This window comes from Gobio gobio, assembly GCF_949357685.1.
Source record: "Gobio gobio genome assembly, chromosome: 2".
In the NCBI taxonomy this organism is placed as follows: Eukaryota; Metazoa; Chordata; class Actinopteri; order Cypriniformes; family Gobionidae; genus Gobio; species Gobio gobio.
The window spans coordinates 46,912,766-46,929,431 of NC_137098.1; the positions used below are offsets into that span (position 1 = coordinate 46,912,766).

General features: G+C 37.4%; 1 protein-coding gene across 2 annotated transcripts; it reads left to right on the forward strand.

Moving 5' to 3' along the window:
• The first annotated feature begins 1,275 nt into the window (after positions 1-1,275).
• Positions 1,276-16,471, forward strand: lin7c (lin-7 homolog C (C. elegans)). Of its 2 annotated transcripts, XM_079811078.1 has the most exons (6): positions 1,276-1,417; positions 2,331-2,449; positions 7,861-7,932; positions 13,008-13,217; positions 13,521-13,648; positions 14,301-16,471. In XM_079811078.1, the coding sequence occupies exons 1-6, from the start codon at positions 1,381-1,383 to the stop codon at positions 14,473-14,475; spliced, it is 741 nt and encodes a 246-aa protein (XP_079667204.1). In that variant the 5' UTR covers positions 1,276-1,380; the 3' UTR covers positions 14,476-16,471. The 2 variants fall into 2 exon arrangements, with proteins under 2 accessions (XP_079667204.1, XP_079667205.1); XM_079811079.1 differs by lacking the exon at positions 14,301-16,471 and having other exon boundaries at positions 13,521-14,093.
• Positions 16,472-16,666: the final 195 nt, after the last annotated feature.

The window sequence follows — 16,666 nt, forward strand, 5'->3', positions numbered from 1 at the left end:
GTGGGTTAATAGCAACTTGAATGAAAGTTCAAAAATAAAACTTGCTCATTTGGGAACTTGTGTCAAAATCCAGCGGTTAGTCACTGATTCAAAAAAGTGCACATAGTAAATAAAAGGTGTCACTGCAGTAAGGAGCATGAAATATTGTTGACAATAGCATGCACTTTCATCAATTGCTAAAAGAGAATGAATTCAACCAAAGTCAAGGACCAAGTTCCCAACTAAAGGGAACTCTAATCATCGTAACAGAGACTTCAACAACTTACATGTACCATATGGAAAAAGTAAAGCCAAAATGGTTTATAGTACGCGAACATGGTGATAATGATTTTGGAGCTGCATCCTCTGGTGAGATCATGCAGTTGACTTCTGCTTGTTAACCGCAGGTGTTATCACTAATGGTCAATCATCACTTGTAGAGTGTCTATTTTATTTCACTGCTACACTGCTTCAGTGTTACTTTTGTTCTATAGATTGGGACCATATAAAAACTGAGCAGTGATTGTTTAACACAGAGGATTTTACTGTGTAGCCTACCATTAAACATGTAACCAGCAACATGCATTTTAATTTATTAAATTATTTATTAAAATCTATTTCGAAAATTGTCTTTATTTAACTATGAACAAACAAGAAACGTGATATGTAACACATATGCAAGTTTTGTTTTGTGGTCTTGCTGGGATCATACTTGCGCCCAAGAGACAACACTGGTCCACCAGCACACACCAGCATCCCATGGGGACCAGCAAATCAGCAACCAGCATCACATGTTGGGAACCAGCAAATCATCAACCACCAGAATCCCATGTTGGGGACCAGCAACCAGCATCCCATGTTGGTCCCAGCGTGCATACCTTATGCTGGTGACCAGCAATGCTGGATTTTTTTTTTATCAGGGTTAGCAGTTGCAACCGGCTCAGGGACTATATATTCTACTGAAAGGATGCGTCCAAATTCATTTGAATTTTGAGTTTGTGTTAATATAGTAACAGTAATAACTTATATATAAACCAAGTCAGATGCCCTGCTGTATCACTGCTAAAGGTATTGCTGCAACTCCACTGTAAAGAAGGTAGTGCCAAAGAGTATCCTTTAGCTGTATTTATATTATTTACTACTTAAATATATTATATATTCCTAATATATAATATAAGCATATTTCATTGGGCTGCTCATAATGAAGTTTTGTTTGTTGTGGTTTGCAAAGTGTCTGCACAGAAGCCGCGCACGGATGACGCTCTTGACTCGTCCTGTAATCTCTTTACATTAGCCACAGCGCTTAAGCTGAGCAGCTAGCTAGCTAACAGCAACAAACACAGCAGCCGAGACGCGAGTCTGGAGCTTTCGCCAAACGCAAACTCAATAACCAGGGCTAAAATGGCCTCTTTAGGAGAACCTGTGCGTCTGGAAAGAGGTAAACCGCTCGCTGAAATACTTTCTGTTAAATGCAATGCTCAGGAGGTTGTGTAAATAACGCTTTTTGCTCTTAACACCCCGCTGTCACTTCATGAGGATGGATTAGTAGACGACAGCGAGCTAACTCCCATTCATTGTATCAAATCATTAATAATATTCAATAAACACCGCGACGCCTAAAAGCGTATAAAATGTGAAGTATGAACCATTTTGTCTGATGTTAAAGCGCGTGTTTACATTCAATGAAAGCAAAACTTAGCTGTCAGAGTGAGTAATCTTTTGTGACCACTGTTAGCATGGTCACTCCAGGTCACTGTTTAGTATTAAATGTCAGTGTACAGTATTTCATTGTTTCTAGTGGTTTAGTACAATCTTCCAGTGAAATCCGAATAGACAGCATCTTATTTGTTGTCCGACTGACAGTTTATGGGGCTTAATATTGTGAAGGGTGAACGTTGGCTAGTAGATTAGCAAAAGCGCTGATTTATGATGATATTCAGAGGTCTATTGTTATTTTGATATTCGTATCTGTATTTGTCCCTACAAAGTTATTCGGCGCATTAGTTAACTTAAGTTAGTTATGTGGCTGAAGCTGAAAGCTATGCAATGTATTTACATGTCTCTTTCATCCAGAAGTTATATGAGTTTTCAGATTGATTAACAAAGGATATTCCTTCTAGAGAAATTTGATAGCAGTCCATGTAAAACAAGCATCTAATAAAAACATATGAGGGTGAACACATTTGTTTTTATGGAAATAAAATTTGAAATACTCAGTCCTACTTGAGCATTTAATGTTATTTATTAGGCATAGTTGTTAAGCCAAACACAACATCTCCAGATGGCATGATGCAAATGACTATCCTTGGTCTTAGTCTTGCCCTCACTGTTTTGCATATGTTCTTCTACAGACATATCTCGTGCTATTGAGCTGCTGGACAAGCTCCAGAGAACAGGGGAAGTGCCTCCCCAGAAGCTGCAGGCATTGCAGAGGGTTTTGCAGAGTGAGTTCTGCAATGCCGTACGGGAGGTAAGTGTGCCAGCATCACATTCATGCATTCAAATGAAATGCGAGTTCTTATGTAATCTTGTAGCCCGCGTGAGTGTAAAAAGTGGGGACTGTTTTACCTCATCCATCTGTGTAGAAGTTGTTGTTTCTGACCCTAGCAAATCTGGTCCAGAATCAAACTAGGGATGTCAACTTGCATAAATTCCCATAATAGATTGTTGTTAAAACGAACGATCAATTGATCGATTAATCATTAACCTTAACCGGGCACTGATAAGTTATCACGCTACTTAACCACTTTTTTTAACTAACACAACATGGGTGCAATTTCAAAGCTTAGAAGCTTGGATTTACAGTGTATATAGGGAATATGACCAAACCTTAAGCGCTTTTAAATTTGCTGACATATTAGAAGTGCTCTATTTTCATGGCTAAAAAAATAACTGCTTTAAATGAAAATTAGATCTGTATAATCATCATGCATTAACATATAGACTTGTGTCAAATATTGTTGAAAAGATCTCACGTACGTGTAAACGGTAAACACATGATGCTTTTGTGGCACGTTTTTGTTTGTAACTTTGCAAAACCTGAAAATAGGCTACCTTCCGTCAACAAAACCAACATGACAATGTCCTGCCTGCACAGGTAGTGTACTGGGGACTATTTTCAGGCACTGCATAATATCATTGCGCTGCTGCACCCATGGTACGGCAGCAAATTTCCTTGATTATTACGCAGGAATGAGAGTATAGTTCCTAGCCATATCTTTTCTTAACTTTTCATTTTCCGTCGGTCTTAGTACACAATGTAACTACAGAAGAGTCAAGTTTTAAATAAGAAAATCATCAACTCTTTGGTCATTTTTTTGAGCGAGATGCTAACGGTCTAATCAGATTCAATGATCTATGCTAAGCTATGCTACAAGTGCTACCGCCAGACCCGGAGGTTGTTTGAATGGATTCGAAAATGGTAAAACTCAAGTTTTTAACTCTAGGGGAGCTGGAAAATGAGTATATATTAAAAAATAGTGGAGTGTTCCTTTAATAAACTATAGTAGATCACATATCTTTATTTAGAGCAGGTGCCCAAACATGACATAAGATAATGCGTAGATCACAGAGTGACATGACATGCTGCTTTGCTATGTGCCATAGAATAGGAGCACATATCTGAAGCAGCGCTCGAAGATCATTACTCATCAACCAGGATATTATTACTTGTTGTGTATTCTATACACTTTTATTGTGGCATTTAAGTAAGTAGTTCTTATGTTCAGTAAGTTTGGGGGGATTTTTGGACCCTTGGTTAATTATGTTTTGAAGTAAACGGCTAGCCTAACTAATCCATTGCATGGCTTGAAGACATTAAAGGGGTGATGAATTGAGAAATCAACTTTCCTTTGAGCCTTTGGTATATAAAAGTTCATCGTGATATAAGAATATCCTGTAAGTTTCAGAGCCGAAAACATCCTTGTTAGTCAAAGAAAAGCTTTTATAGACACCAGGCCCAGAAAACAAGAGCTCTCACAATATGTCAACCACTGATGTAGTAGGAAGCAGAAGCGCCACCTCATGCCCGCCCACCGACTCGTGGAGCTAAACGATGCAGAATCAATTGCAAACAAGATAGAGGTCGAGACTGGATTTGCAGACATATTGAGATTAAAACACAATGCTGTGCCTTCTATATTGGATCTGACAGGTGCAACACACTTTATGTGTGTTAGTATTGCATTGTTACAGATCGTTTGATATCTATTGATTACATACCTTAGCACGCTGTCACAGGCTGGAGAAGGTGTTAATGGTTCATTCGTGATCAGACTCGGACTTGTAACGCCAGCTCGCAAAGCCCAATGTCCCAGGGCTATATATGTGCTTTTCAGATGCGTGTGTGTGTGTATGGTTCACGGTTATATTCACTGATGATCGAGTGAAATGATACAGAAATAACATTCCAATCAATCGCGGGTGGATGAGAGATAAATTATTGTGTTTGTTTGATAAAGACATTTTGCGAGCCCTGGCTGTGGGCTGGGCGATTCATTCCGTTTGCCACACGCTGTCACTGACAGGGGAGCAGAAGCTCATTATAATATGCAAATCTTATCCAATCCTAGCCGTGGGCGTTTACTTCCAAGTCTTCAGTGCCTATAGCCTATTACTTATTCATTATGATGTTTTTGAATGTAAAAATCCACGCAAACGTCATAATTTGACATCAGACAACAGTTAAAAAATAAAAAAGCCAATTCATGACACCTTTAATACTCTTAGAATACGTAACTACTGCACGCTCGCTTTATTTTTCCTTGTGCATCTGCTGTACATGTTTTGCGCATGAGCTGCATGCACCTTAAAATTACGCAGTCTAAACATTTACCATCATTTAAGTTTTATCGATTAAATTCTTATCGACAATTAATCGACTGTTGATTAATTGAAATTTTAGGCCATTTGGTTGCCCATGATGATTTTGGTTGTCCTTCACAACACTGTGTTTGTGATTTATTCAGGATTTGAATAGTGATATTCAGAAGTGATGCAGTGATTGCTCACAAAAACACAATAATATTGTGTCTTTATTTTATAATTTTTTAAACTTCAAAACAGTTAATTTGTAAAATTGTGATATACTGTGGAATTTTGCTCTGTTGGGACAGCAAGACTTTTTAATTTGTCACATTTTGGCTTTGGTACGGTACCACAATCTTATACCGTAGTATCGATATCAAAGCATTAGCAAAGCATTAAGCTTTGTATCAGTAGAAACCCAGTAGTATATTCGAATTATCGTAATTTCCCCCCTCATATCCCCCTGAGACGAGATAATAATGCATTTTATTTCTGGAAAAAATCTTACACTATCTAACACTTATTTAGAATACTTCAAATTCATTAACATTAGAACAAGGTTAAGAAAAATTAATGTGCGAATGAACGTGTTATGAATTAGGCCGATTTAGTTTTTTTTTTTTTTTTGAGAACTAAACCTGTGCGCACAAATACAAAATGATCAACACAATTATGAATGAGTAAGGTGCTTGATGCTGGAAAAATAAAACAGCAAGGGTGTGATGCTGGTGCCAAAGAATGACATAGACCGGCAAATAAAAAAAGAGAGCAGACGGAAGTTGTTTCATCCTCTATCACCAACCCCTTTTTTTCCCGGCCAAATACTTGGCTTATGACGGAAAATGCTCTCATCACTATGACAAAGTGCTCATGGGTAGTTAGTAGACTGGATACTGGATATTGATTCTGATGTCCACAAATAGCATCCATCCATTTGTCTGTTTCAGACTGGGCATAAAACTAGTGTTCTGTTGCCCATGTAGTGAATCTAAGACTGTTGGCACTTGACTGGTCTCCTCCCTGCTGCTTGGTCATCTGTCGTGCTCACTGAAGACTCTGAAGTCTCAGCACAAGTGATGCTCTCAGCAGAGATGCTGTTCTTCGCCTTGCGTGGGAGCCTAGAATAAAGCAGGGGTTTCTGAAGCACAGATTTGTGGAATGATTTGAAGAGGCTCTGTGAAAGTCAGTTAATAAAGAACATCATACTCCTAATACTTTCTATGAGTCTAGGCACTCATCTTAAATCATTTTGTCCATTTATAAACTGAATTTTCAGCAACAATCTAAGAATGATTTTAGTATGTGTATGGTTGATTGGGTATGTTCAGTTACAACTAAGTGTCGTCCGATCCACCTTTTTTTGCCTCCGGGACTGGGATCATTCTTTTGTGTTAATTATTTTCATGTTATGTCTGGTAACTGATCAATTTAAAATTCTGTTCTAATAATGTCTAAATCAAATAAAAATAAAAATTTGTTTCATATAATATATATTTGTGTCAATATATTTCCTCTGAGAACTTCAACACTAATGTTATCCCATCTCTTCTGCAACTGAAGCCAAAGGCTTTCCTTTGAATGAACAATAGATCAAATAGATCTCCCCAAATGTGCTCGATGGGGTTGAGTTCCGGACTTTGAGGGGGCCAGTCCCTCATTTTCAATGTTCCAGCAGATTCCTTCCATCGCAGGTAGTTTTGGCAATAGTTACAAGAATGTTTCGAGTCATTGTCCTCTTGGAAAATAAATCCAGGCCCAATAAGATGACTCCCAAGATGCCAAGTGTTCTAATCATTTTGGCCACCACTGTATATATAATTAGGTTAGAAAAAAATGGCTTTATAAGGTAAAAAAATCCCCATAATATATCGTCTAATTATCATTATCAATAAAATCCCAGAAAATAGAGAGATCCTTTTTTTTGGTCAATGTCGCACACCCCTAATGTTCAGCATCATTCTTCAGTGTCACATGATCCTTCAGTAATCATTCTAATATGATAATTTGCTGCTCAATTTTTTTAAATTATTATTATTGGTGTTTAATAGTGTTGAGCATTCAAAAGAACAGCATTTATTTAAAATGAAAATATTTTGTATCATTACTATCACTTTTGATCAGTTTAATACAAACTCTGCAAAAAAAACAAATACGGATGTAATGTGGATAATTAATTATTCATTACTAGTAAAAACCATTGTAAATTATTATAGTGAGTACTAGTATTATAGTTCAAGTGCCTAAATGTAGGGTTTTTTTCTAGCACTTTTTATAGTCTCAACAGTTTTTTTTCTTTCTCCCTGTGTGTGTGTGTGTGTGTGTGTGTATAAGTCTTGAAAATGCATCATTAGTTCACTGAAACTCCAGGAAAGTTTAACTTGCTTCCGTGCCGTCACTTATATCTGTGCCTACACAGACTTAATAAACCCAGTCTCTGGATGGACAAAACTATCTATAGTCTATATTTTGCATGTTTACTTACTTGACTCCAAGGCCACATGTTTTCTCCAGAAATGCTTATTTAGGTTGTTGCTTGTAATGGTGCTTGAGTTATGTGTTCTACGATTTTGAATTAGTAACTCAACAGCTTCGCCTCTTAAACATTTACACTTGCGCTGAACCTCTGAATGCTTGCTTGATTCTCAGATAAAAACGCATGACTCGCAGTTGAATGCTGAGGCATGTGGGTGGACTTATAACAACGGTCCTAAATGGAAGATGGAATAGAGGTTTAATATGTGCTAAAGCATCAAGAGCAAGCCATTTAAAGAGATTGATTTGATACTGTAGCCTCTTAATGGTGTGGCTTTCCAGTCACCGACTACAGCCGGTCTAATACACAGTTGCTCTGTTAATGGTGGCTGTCCATTGAAGATCTGATACAGACTAATGTTATTTAATTGAAACTGCTTTTTAAGGGCGAGTTACGATTTACAAGTAATTTAGTTTACTTCTGAGAAGAATCTGGGAAACTGCCTCAGGTTCTGGAAATCTGGCTCAAATTGTACGTCTGTGTTTATTTACCTGGATAGTTTATCAGAGGACAACCATATACTGTATTTGTGTCATTTTCAGGTATATGAGCATGTTTATGAGACAGTGGACATAAACAGCAGTCCAGAAGTGAGGGCGAATGCAACAGCAAAGGTAAGACTCTGTATACCTTTTTTAGTGTGAACATTGACAGACAGTCAATCTCATTATCTGACTGGCTTGGTTGTAATGCCTTCTATAACACCACACAAGCAACTTATTTGTGGCATGTGGCCATTTTCAGTTTTCTATTATATAATAAATAGTATATTTATTCATACACTACCATTGAAACATTTGGGGAACTTTTTATAAAAGGTTTTTGAAACGACTCCCTAATGTTCACCAAGCCAGCCTTGGAACAAAAATACAGGAAAAATAGATTCTAATGTTTTCTATTTTAAACTATTTTAAAATGTAATGTTCCTTTTGATGGCTATGCTCAATTTTCAGCAACTATTACTTCCGTCTTCAGTGTCACATGATTCTTCAGAAAATCATTCTAATATGACATTTCTTATTATCAATGTTGAATACGGTTGTGCTGCTTAATATTTCTGAGGACACTATAATACATTTTTTTTTTCAGATGAACATTTTTGATTAATGGAACGTTCAAAAGAACAGCATTTATTTGTAACATCATACATGTTTACTGACATTTATCAAATTTCCTAAATAAATCATTATGTATATATATATATATATATATATATATGAGAGAGAGAAAGAGATTTATATATATATATATATATATCATAATTTACGTGTAAAAAGGACCTTTACGAAAAATCTACTACAGATTCACAAACGCTTTGTGTACCACGGATTAAAAACATTCGTAAATGGGACGCGCGTGCACGCTCATTCATAATTAGCATAATCCCCGCCCATGAGTTACAACTGCAAAGACGGGGCTAGGAACACTATGGAATCTTCTGGAATTCTTTCTCAGGTTTGGCTCCAATATTTTGCATAAATGCTAGAGACTAATTGGCCATATGCCTAGCAATAAATATTAAATTATTGTGTGTCCACCAAAGTATTTTATCCAACTAAAAAATGCCTGGTGCTCTTCTGAAAATGGCCAGCGGGTGGCGCTTGAAAGTGCTTTGCAAGGGCAGCGTTTTTCAAGCTGAGATACTGTGGTTGCTATGATACAGAATATCCATGGCAATAATGTGTTGCTAGTATCTCATTTTGAAGAATATTACTGAATATAAAAATGATGTTTTAACTTCTCCATTATTGTTGTTAAGTCGGTGTACAAGTGGGATGCTTGGTCTGTGAAGTTTTTGTCCCGCCCCTCCTCCACTGTGATTGGATGGCTGGGTAAAAAGTGACAGTGACCCAATATTGAAGTTAAAAAAAATAAAAAGACGGGGCAAATCAACTCTTGAAATATTCATAGTGCATCAAAATGCTATGCAGGGACGTCGTTAGGCCTATTTTAGGGGGGCTGAAGCTACCCCAAAATGTTCCTAAGCCCCCCTAAATGATAATAAGAACAACAATAACAATTAGATTTATCAATAACCGTATCCTCATTCATATTTAGATGCAACAAATTATATATATCCAGCTACAAAAAATAGCCGAAAAGTCGGAAGTTGGACAGAAGTACAAAGAGTCCTTGTGCTATGAAGATGATGCACCGCGTCTCGTTGCATTGGTGTGAACTGTGCCAGCTTTCAGAGCGTGCAAACCGGAGCGCTACTGCAATTAACTGTAAAATAAAGAGGTAGAGTTGGGGTACTCGGACTTGGACTCGGACTCGAGTCCGGACTCGAGTCCAATTTTGAATGAACTCGGACTTGTCACGCACTCGGGTGAATTTGTACTCGGACTTGACTCGGACTTGGACATTTTGGACTCGGAAAATGTCCCGAGTGCAGTCGAGTCCGAGTCATGTGTAACAACAAAACCGCCATAAAACTAAGATAAGAAATTAATGAACGTCTCCCCGCTTGTGATTTTACTGCACCACACCGGCAGGCAGCAGTAGCATCATCTTATGCTTGCAGACAATACACACATCACACGGATGCAATGCGTGGCTAGGACAATGTCTTCAGAGTCAGCAATAATTTGTTTTGCTTTTGAAAATCATAAAGAATTTTTTTGCAAGAAATCCAGTAAAAAGAAGCACTCTGCGGATTGCAAATCAACTGATGTGTCTGGCACGACTTTCTACCGACATGTTCAAAGAAAACCTAGAGAAATGTAAGTTGCTTATTATAACTTTTAATACCAACTTAAATCCAAATAACTTAGGGCTGGGTGATATGACGATATATATCGGATTCTTGTGTGCATACTATGGACGTCACAATTCTTAATATAATATTGAACCGTTCGGTACTGTTGAATATCTTGAATACACGCTTGGGAATTGCGTTTTTTTTTCTTTTCGTTTTCGATTTAATTAATTTCGAATAAATACATTTTTGAAATATTTCTCTCAGTTTATTTTGGCTCTGTTTGAGTGTGCCTGTGAGTCTACGCGCTGATATGAGCCTTGCTGGTTAAACGTTTCATTCGCGTGCTTGTGCACTGTGTTAACATGCGCTGAGCGCGCGCACTAAAAGCCTGTCAAACACACGTGATTACTGGACTAAGTAGTCTTACTGCACTAATACTGTCAAATACACACAAGGTTAACATAAACACAGTCAGTTATGTCTAAAGTGAAAGTAAAATCGGCGGGTGTCTGTATATTAGATGTGTAGAGGTCTTAAATTAACAGCAGCGCAGCCTAGTGAACACGCTGCCGCTTGTCCTTAAAGGGACAGTTCACCTCTAAAATTATGTCATTATTTACTCACTCTAATATTGTTCCAAACCTGTATTCATTTCTTCTGTTGAACACAAACAGTTGAATGGTAGTCATTGACATCCATATTATTATTTCCTACAATGGGACCAACTGGTTGGTTTCCGACATTCTCCAAAATATATTTTATGTCCAACTGAAGAAAGAACTTTATTAATGTGTAAAACAACTTGAGCGCGAGTAATCGATGACAGAATTTTAATTTTTGAGTGAACTATCCCTTTAATGTTAATAAAACAACAAAAGACAAAGAGAAAATCACTCACTCACTCACTCACTCACACACTCGCTCACTCACTCACTCACTCACTCACACACTCGCACACTCACTCACTCACTCACTCACTCACTCACTCACTCACTCACTCACTCACTCACTCACTCACTCACTCACTCACTCACTCACTCACTCACTCACTCACTCACTCACTCTAGTAAATTTAATAAGAATCACTGTACATGTAATACAGTGAAGTTTGTTTTATTTTAAATGTAATTGTTTAATTCAATTTCTATAGTATTTATTCTTACTTGAATAATCCTACTTGAGAAAATATATCATTATCGTGAAATAAGATTTTAATATCGCCCACCCCTAAACATAAGAATTTGGTGATACCAGAGGCATTAAACAATTTAAATACAATAAAACAGGTTAATTTGTGTTTTTCTTGCACTTGTAATTATAAAAGTTCTACATACAGTATATCTATGTCCATTCTGATGGTTTGAAACCATTTTTGATTGGAAACTAGTTGATCTGTTCACAAAATAAAAATTTTAAATGGCAATGGCTAGATGTTATAGTGGTATTTTTTGTTTAATTTTATATTGCCATTGGTTTAATGGGTTGAAAGTTTAAAATATTAATAGAAGATACAAATTTTAATCTTTTTTCAATTTAATTACACTCTGGACTCGGGCGGACTCGACTCGGACTCGGTCGATAAGAACTCGGACTTGAGTCCAACTCGGCCCCTTTTGGACTCGGACTTGGACTCGGACTTGATTGTTTAAGACTTGGACTTGACTCGAACTCGACAAAGGTGGACTCGGACCCAACACTATAAAGAGGCATTACAAAAAAAAAAACGATAACTAACCAAATCTGTAATGTGTTTGGCAAAACTAACTAAAATAAAATGATAGATTAAATGTCCTTAGTTTTCGTCTTTATCAATGTCTTTCATAGAGCAAATAACGTTCAGCTGCAATTCCTTTCGCTGCGTTTCTTACTCACGCGCGCCCCACACACACACACACACACACACACCGCTGTCTTCTTGAGAACGAGTGTTCGACGTTGAAAGCAAGTTCGCGAAAGGTTGGTATCTCGTGAACACCTTTACACAATCACACATTAAAAAGTGGTATAAAATATTTTTAATTCAGAATATAATTTTGTCAGTGTGTTAATGTCGACCCGAGATGTGGACCTACTTTAGAAAGTTAACTAGTCGCAAGTTTGAGGTAAAATGCACTTGGGTTGTCGATGTCAAAACACAATATAAGCTGTGATTCAAATATTAAATAATGTTATGTCATTAGGCTATTGTACAGAGTAAAGCTGTAGGTTTAGGTTTAGCTGTAGGATTTGTATTTTAGCTAAAACATGGGTTGAATACATGCGGTTCTGTGTAATTAAATAGCATTCTGTGGACAACTTATCTTATATAGAGAGGAATTAATTATAGTATGCTATTACTTTTTCATACATTTACATGAGCAGACAGATAGCATTTAAGTCATTGCTTATAGTAACGCATCAGGAGCAAAGTCTGGCCTAAGTAAATTCCCCCATGCAGCTTTGATGTGTCTAAAAGCTAACATTACAGTCACTTTTCTTTAAAAGAGTAGAAAGGGAAGAAGAGGATATGTCTGTCACGTTTTACTTGTTAACATCTTGGTTTCTTGACTGGTTGTTGACGTAAGTGTAGCTCTAGATGGGAGTGCAAAGATTTTGCAAAGTTACAAATACCCTGGGGGCTAAGCCCCCCCAGTCTTTCAATCCTAGTGACGTCCCTGATGCTATGCAATCAGTTTGCCTAAATTAGAACACAAACAGTTCAAATGTTTTACGCACCATTTACACGTGGTAGGGAGGAGATGTAAATTTCTTTCGTACCAACAAACATTTTGAATATACAAAGATTTCCGTGAATCCAAAAATTTACGTCAGAGCGGCTTTACGAACGATTTACACACAAATTTGTTCTGCCCGTGTTTCATGAATGAGGCCCAATGTGTTTGTGAATTTGTGTAAATACATAAGTATTCCCTTTTTATACAAGACAATAAATTCTGTTAATGGTACCCATAAGTGGTTGATTTACGGCCATTTTCGCTTGGTTCCCAGGCTACAGTGGCTGCATTTGCAGCCAGCGAGGGACATTCTCACCCCCGTGTGGTGGAGCTCCCAAAAACAGAGGAGGGACTGGGGTTTAACATCATGGGTGGGAAGGAACAAAACTCACCCATCTACATCTCCCGTATCATTCCTGGAGGCATCGCTGATCGACACGGAGGCCTGAAGAGAGGAGACCAGCTGCTTTCCGTTAATGGAGTGGTATGTACATAGCTAATGCCCTGCAGACCCACATGATTCACAATAACACTTTTATCTTAACAGATAATTTGTGATATTACATCATTTTTAATAAGTGTGTTTAATAATAGATTCATTGAATCATTTGTGCCTATATTATTTGAAAAGCCTCACAAAGTACGTTCACATACATGGGAATAATCGAGCTTCACCAAATGGAAGTCGTGATTAATCCATATATATTTGAAGCTATGATCTCATTATCCTGGAATTTTTTGACTATTGTCTGACTGAAATTGAACTTTTAAAATGCATGTCTTTCAGAGTGTAGAAGGAGAGCACCACGAGAAAGCTGTGGAGCTGTTGAAGGCTGCTCAGGGTACAGTGAAGCTGGTGGTACGGTACACCCCTAAGGTCCTGGAAGAGATGGAGTCACGCTTTGAGAAGTTGAGGTCTGCCAAACGCCGGCAACAGAACAATTTCCCCCAATAGGGCGTGCCCCTCCCATCTCGCCATCTCTCTCTCTCTCTCTCTCTCTCTCTCTCTCTGTCATTGTCTTTAATTCCTCTGCCATCTGTCTTCCTCGTTCACACTCACTCACCCCCTTTCTCCAGCCAGGGATTAGCCACATGTTTGGCACTTCTTTTTGTGAAATTTTCTAAATCCTCACCTCCTGAACAGTTTTTTAACAGTCTTTTCACACAATTCTTTCTCATAGCATGAACACTACTACATGGGCTTTGGATGTTGTCACGTAGACATCACATACATGCACTATCGGTGCATTACTAAGAATGTACTGTCATTTGGGATGTTGATTAGTCAGATATGCAAGGGGACCATTGCAATGTTCAAATCCTGAGGTGATCTGAATGGAAAAAGTGCCTCAAGAGATTTAAAAAAAAAAAAAATTTGTCTACAGCCCTCAGTATGTCCCATTGTAGGCTGTTTTATGGTCCAAGCACTAAATAAGTGAACACTACCACCTTGTTAAAATGCTAAATGAGTGTAAAAGTTTCATGATCTCGAAAGAACAGTGTATCATCGAGTAATGGGTTTATGGTGTATTGTTTTCCTATTTGCTTTTCTTACTGTTTGCCACAGAAGAAGGAAAAGTTCACCAGAAATATCTTCAAATCTCACGTTGAATCTCTGGAGAGTTAAATGGCAGAGCGGTGCCATGAGCATCCCATCAGAATTGCTGTTTGCTTCAAACACAAAATGTCAGCTGTACATATACTCCAGTACGAAAAATGCCAGGCTTGGTGACCCAAACTGATGGACTCTCACATCATGTTTACAGTACATGTTGAGGTGACAGAAGTAAAAAAAAAAAATGCTGTGAAAATACAGTACTTGATATATCATCTCTATTAATTAAACAAATCCATTTTTATCAACCAATTAGACTTATTTCGAGCTACAAAACATGTTATACGGTCATGATTATGCCATCTGCATTTGATTGAAAGTATGTGAATGGAGTGTTTCAAGCTACAACAGTTTAGAGGGGATGCTTGTGGCACCGTTTGGGTGTCAGATAATGATCAAACATTTTGGTAGCATATGCCCCTTAAATCACACAGAAACGCAATGAAGCAGTCACTAGCTCTTATTCCAACTCACATTCCAGTTATTTGTAGAATTTAAGATTTTTTATTTAAAAACCTTACAGCAGAAATACTAAGTTTAAAACCGTAGTGGGAGATTTAATTGTTTTATCGTCTGTTGTTTCATAACGCTTTCTGAATGTTAATGTGGCACTTGCCTTTCAGTCAGCTTTGGGTCCATATGTTATGCCCAGTACATGCTGATTATTACAAACCTGCATCACGTTACAGAATCAATTCACTTCAATTGTTATATTAGCATATCATGAGGTAGCAAAACAGCAATGAATGCATAAATGAATGTCAACCTTATTCACCTTGGAGACATGTCTAAATGATGCTCAAGTGAAATTGAGTCAATCAATTGGTGCTGTCATTTTTTTTAAACCCGATCAGTCAGTAATTCATTCACCCGTATTAACGTCATGACTTTATGAGGAAAGAGATGCAGATCTGGAGCTTTATCAGGTCTTCTCCAGATACCTCAGTGGCTAAAGAAGCAGTTGCGTTACATTCACCACTTAAGCTTCAGCTCCACTTGTTCATGTTAGCCAAATTTGAAGGATTAAATTAACATGTTTTTGTTAAATCCTGTTTTGTCAAGATCCATGTTTTAAAAGTAGTTTCACACTGCACTTTCTCTTTGTACTCATTTTTTTCACATTTGGAAAAAAAATGCAACACGCTTGATGTATTTTTAACCTCAAATGCAGGTATTTTCAGTGTCTGACAAGCTTGGAGAAGAAAGAAAAAAAAACTGTCTATTTTTCTCAGTCTCTCATAAAATATTTAACGTGTCTAATTATAGAGGCCCATGACTCACCCCGAGCTGTGAGATGCGTAGGTGTTTTGGGGGTGAGAGATAAAAGGGAGGTCTGATGTCTTGCATGAAGGAATCATTTGTGTTATTGACTAAAAAGAAGCATTAAGAATCAAGCGATCTATTTCTTTCTGTGGTGTATTATGTGCTCAGGTTGGTTCTTTCTACAATATCATGAATTTTAAAGCATCATGTATCACAAGAGCAATAATAAGACGTGATCCGATTCCTGTCATCATCTCAAACAGGTTACTCACTCCCCATTATACTTGGGTTTGTCCACAGGGGGCGAACTATTTTTATAAACATTTTCTTTTGATATTTTACCCATTTTTGATAAAGTGATTTTTCTCTCTAGATTTTTTTCCAGGAATGTTTTGTATTGATTTATCTTGGCCGCATTCTCTCTGTGATTCAAGTAACGAAACCAAACTTGCATCCTTTTTGGGAGCTCTTTTGGTGTCTGGTCAGCTAGTTTTTAGACTGTTTTTAAGTACCTGTTGTTTTAATGTATTATTTGACATTTTGACTTGCTGTATTGTGTTACATTAATGTGGACGTATAACAACTGATCAAAGAGTGGTTTGTTTTGAGGATACAGAGTTTAAATATACTGTGGGTTTAAATCTTTTGTGTGTTTGCTTTTTTTCCCACTTTGCATGTGTGATGGGGTAATAAAAGGTGTAATTTAATTCATAGGCAACGTTTAACCAGACTAGTAATCATTTACCTAAACACTAGAGGGCGCTGCATGACAACAGTTATTGTTAGCTGGTCTCGGGCTCTTTTTGCACTGAAAATCTTGATCAGATTGCTATTAATTGCTATTATAAATGCTATTAAATTGTTTCAAAACATAACAGATATTGTATTGATAAATGATTGTACCCTCTGTAGCTGAAAACAAAGGTTAAAAAGAGCCAACACCATTCACACACGAGTCTTGTGTCGTAAAGTGATGTCACACTGTCACAGACCAATAAACACTCGAGGGATTTGTCAGCCCAATTTAGTTTCTTGTCAACATTGTCATCGACCGT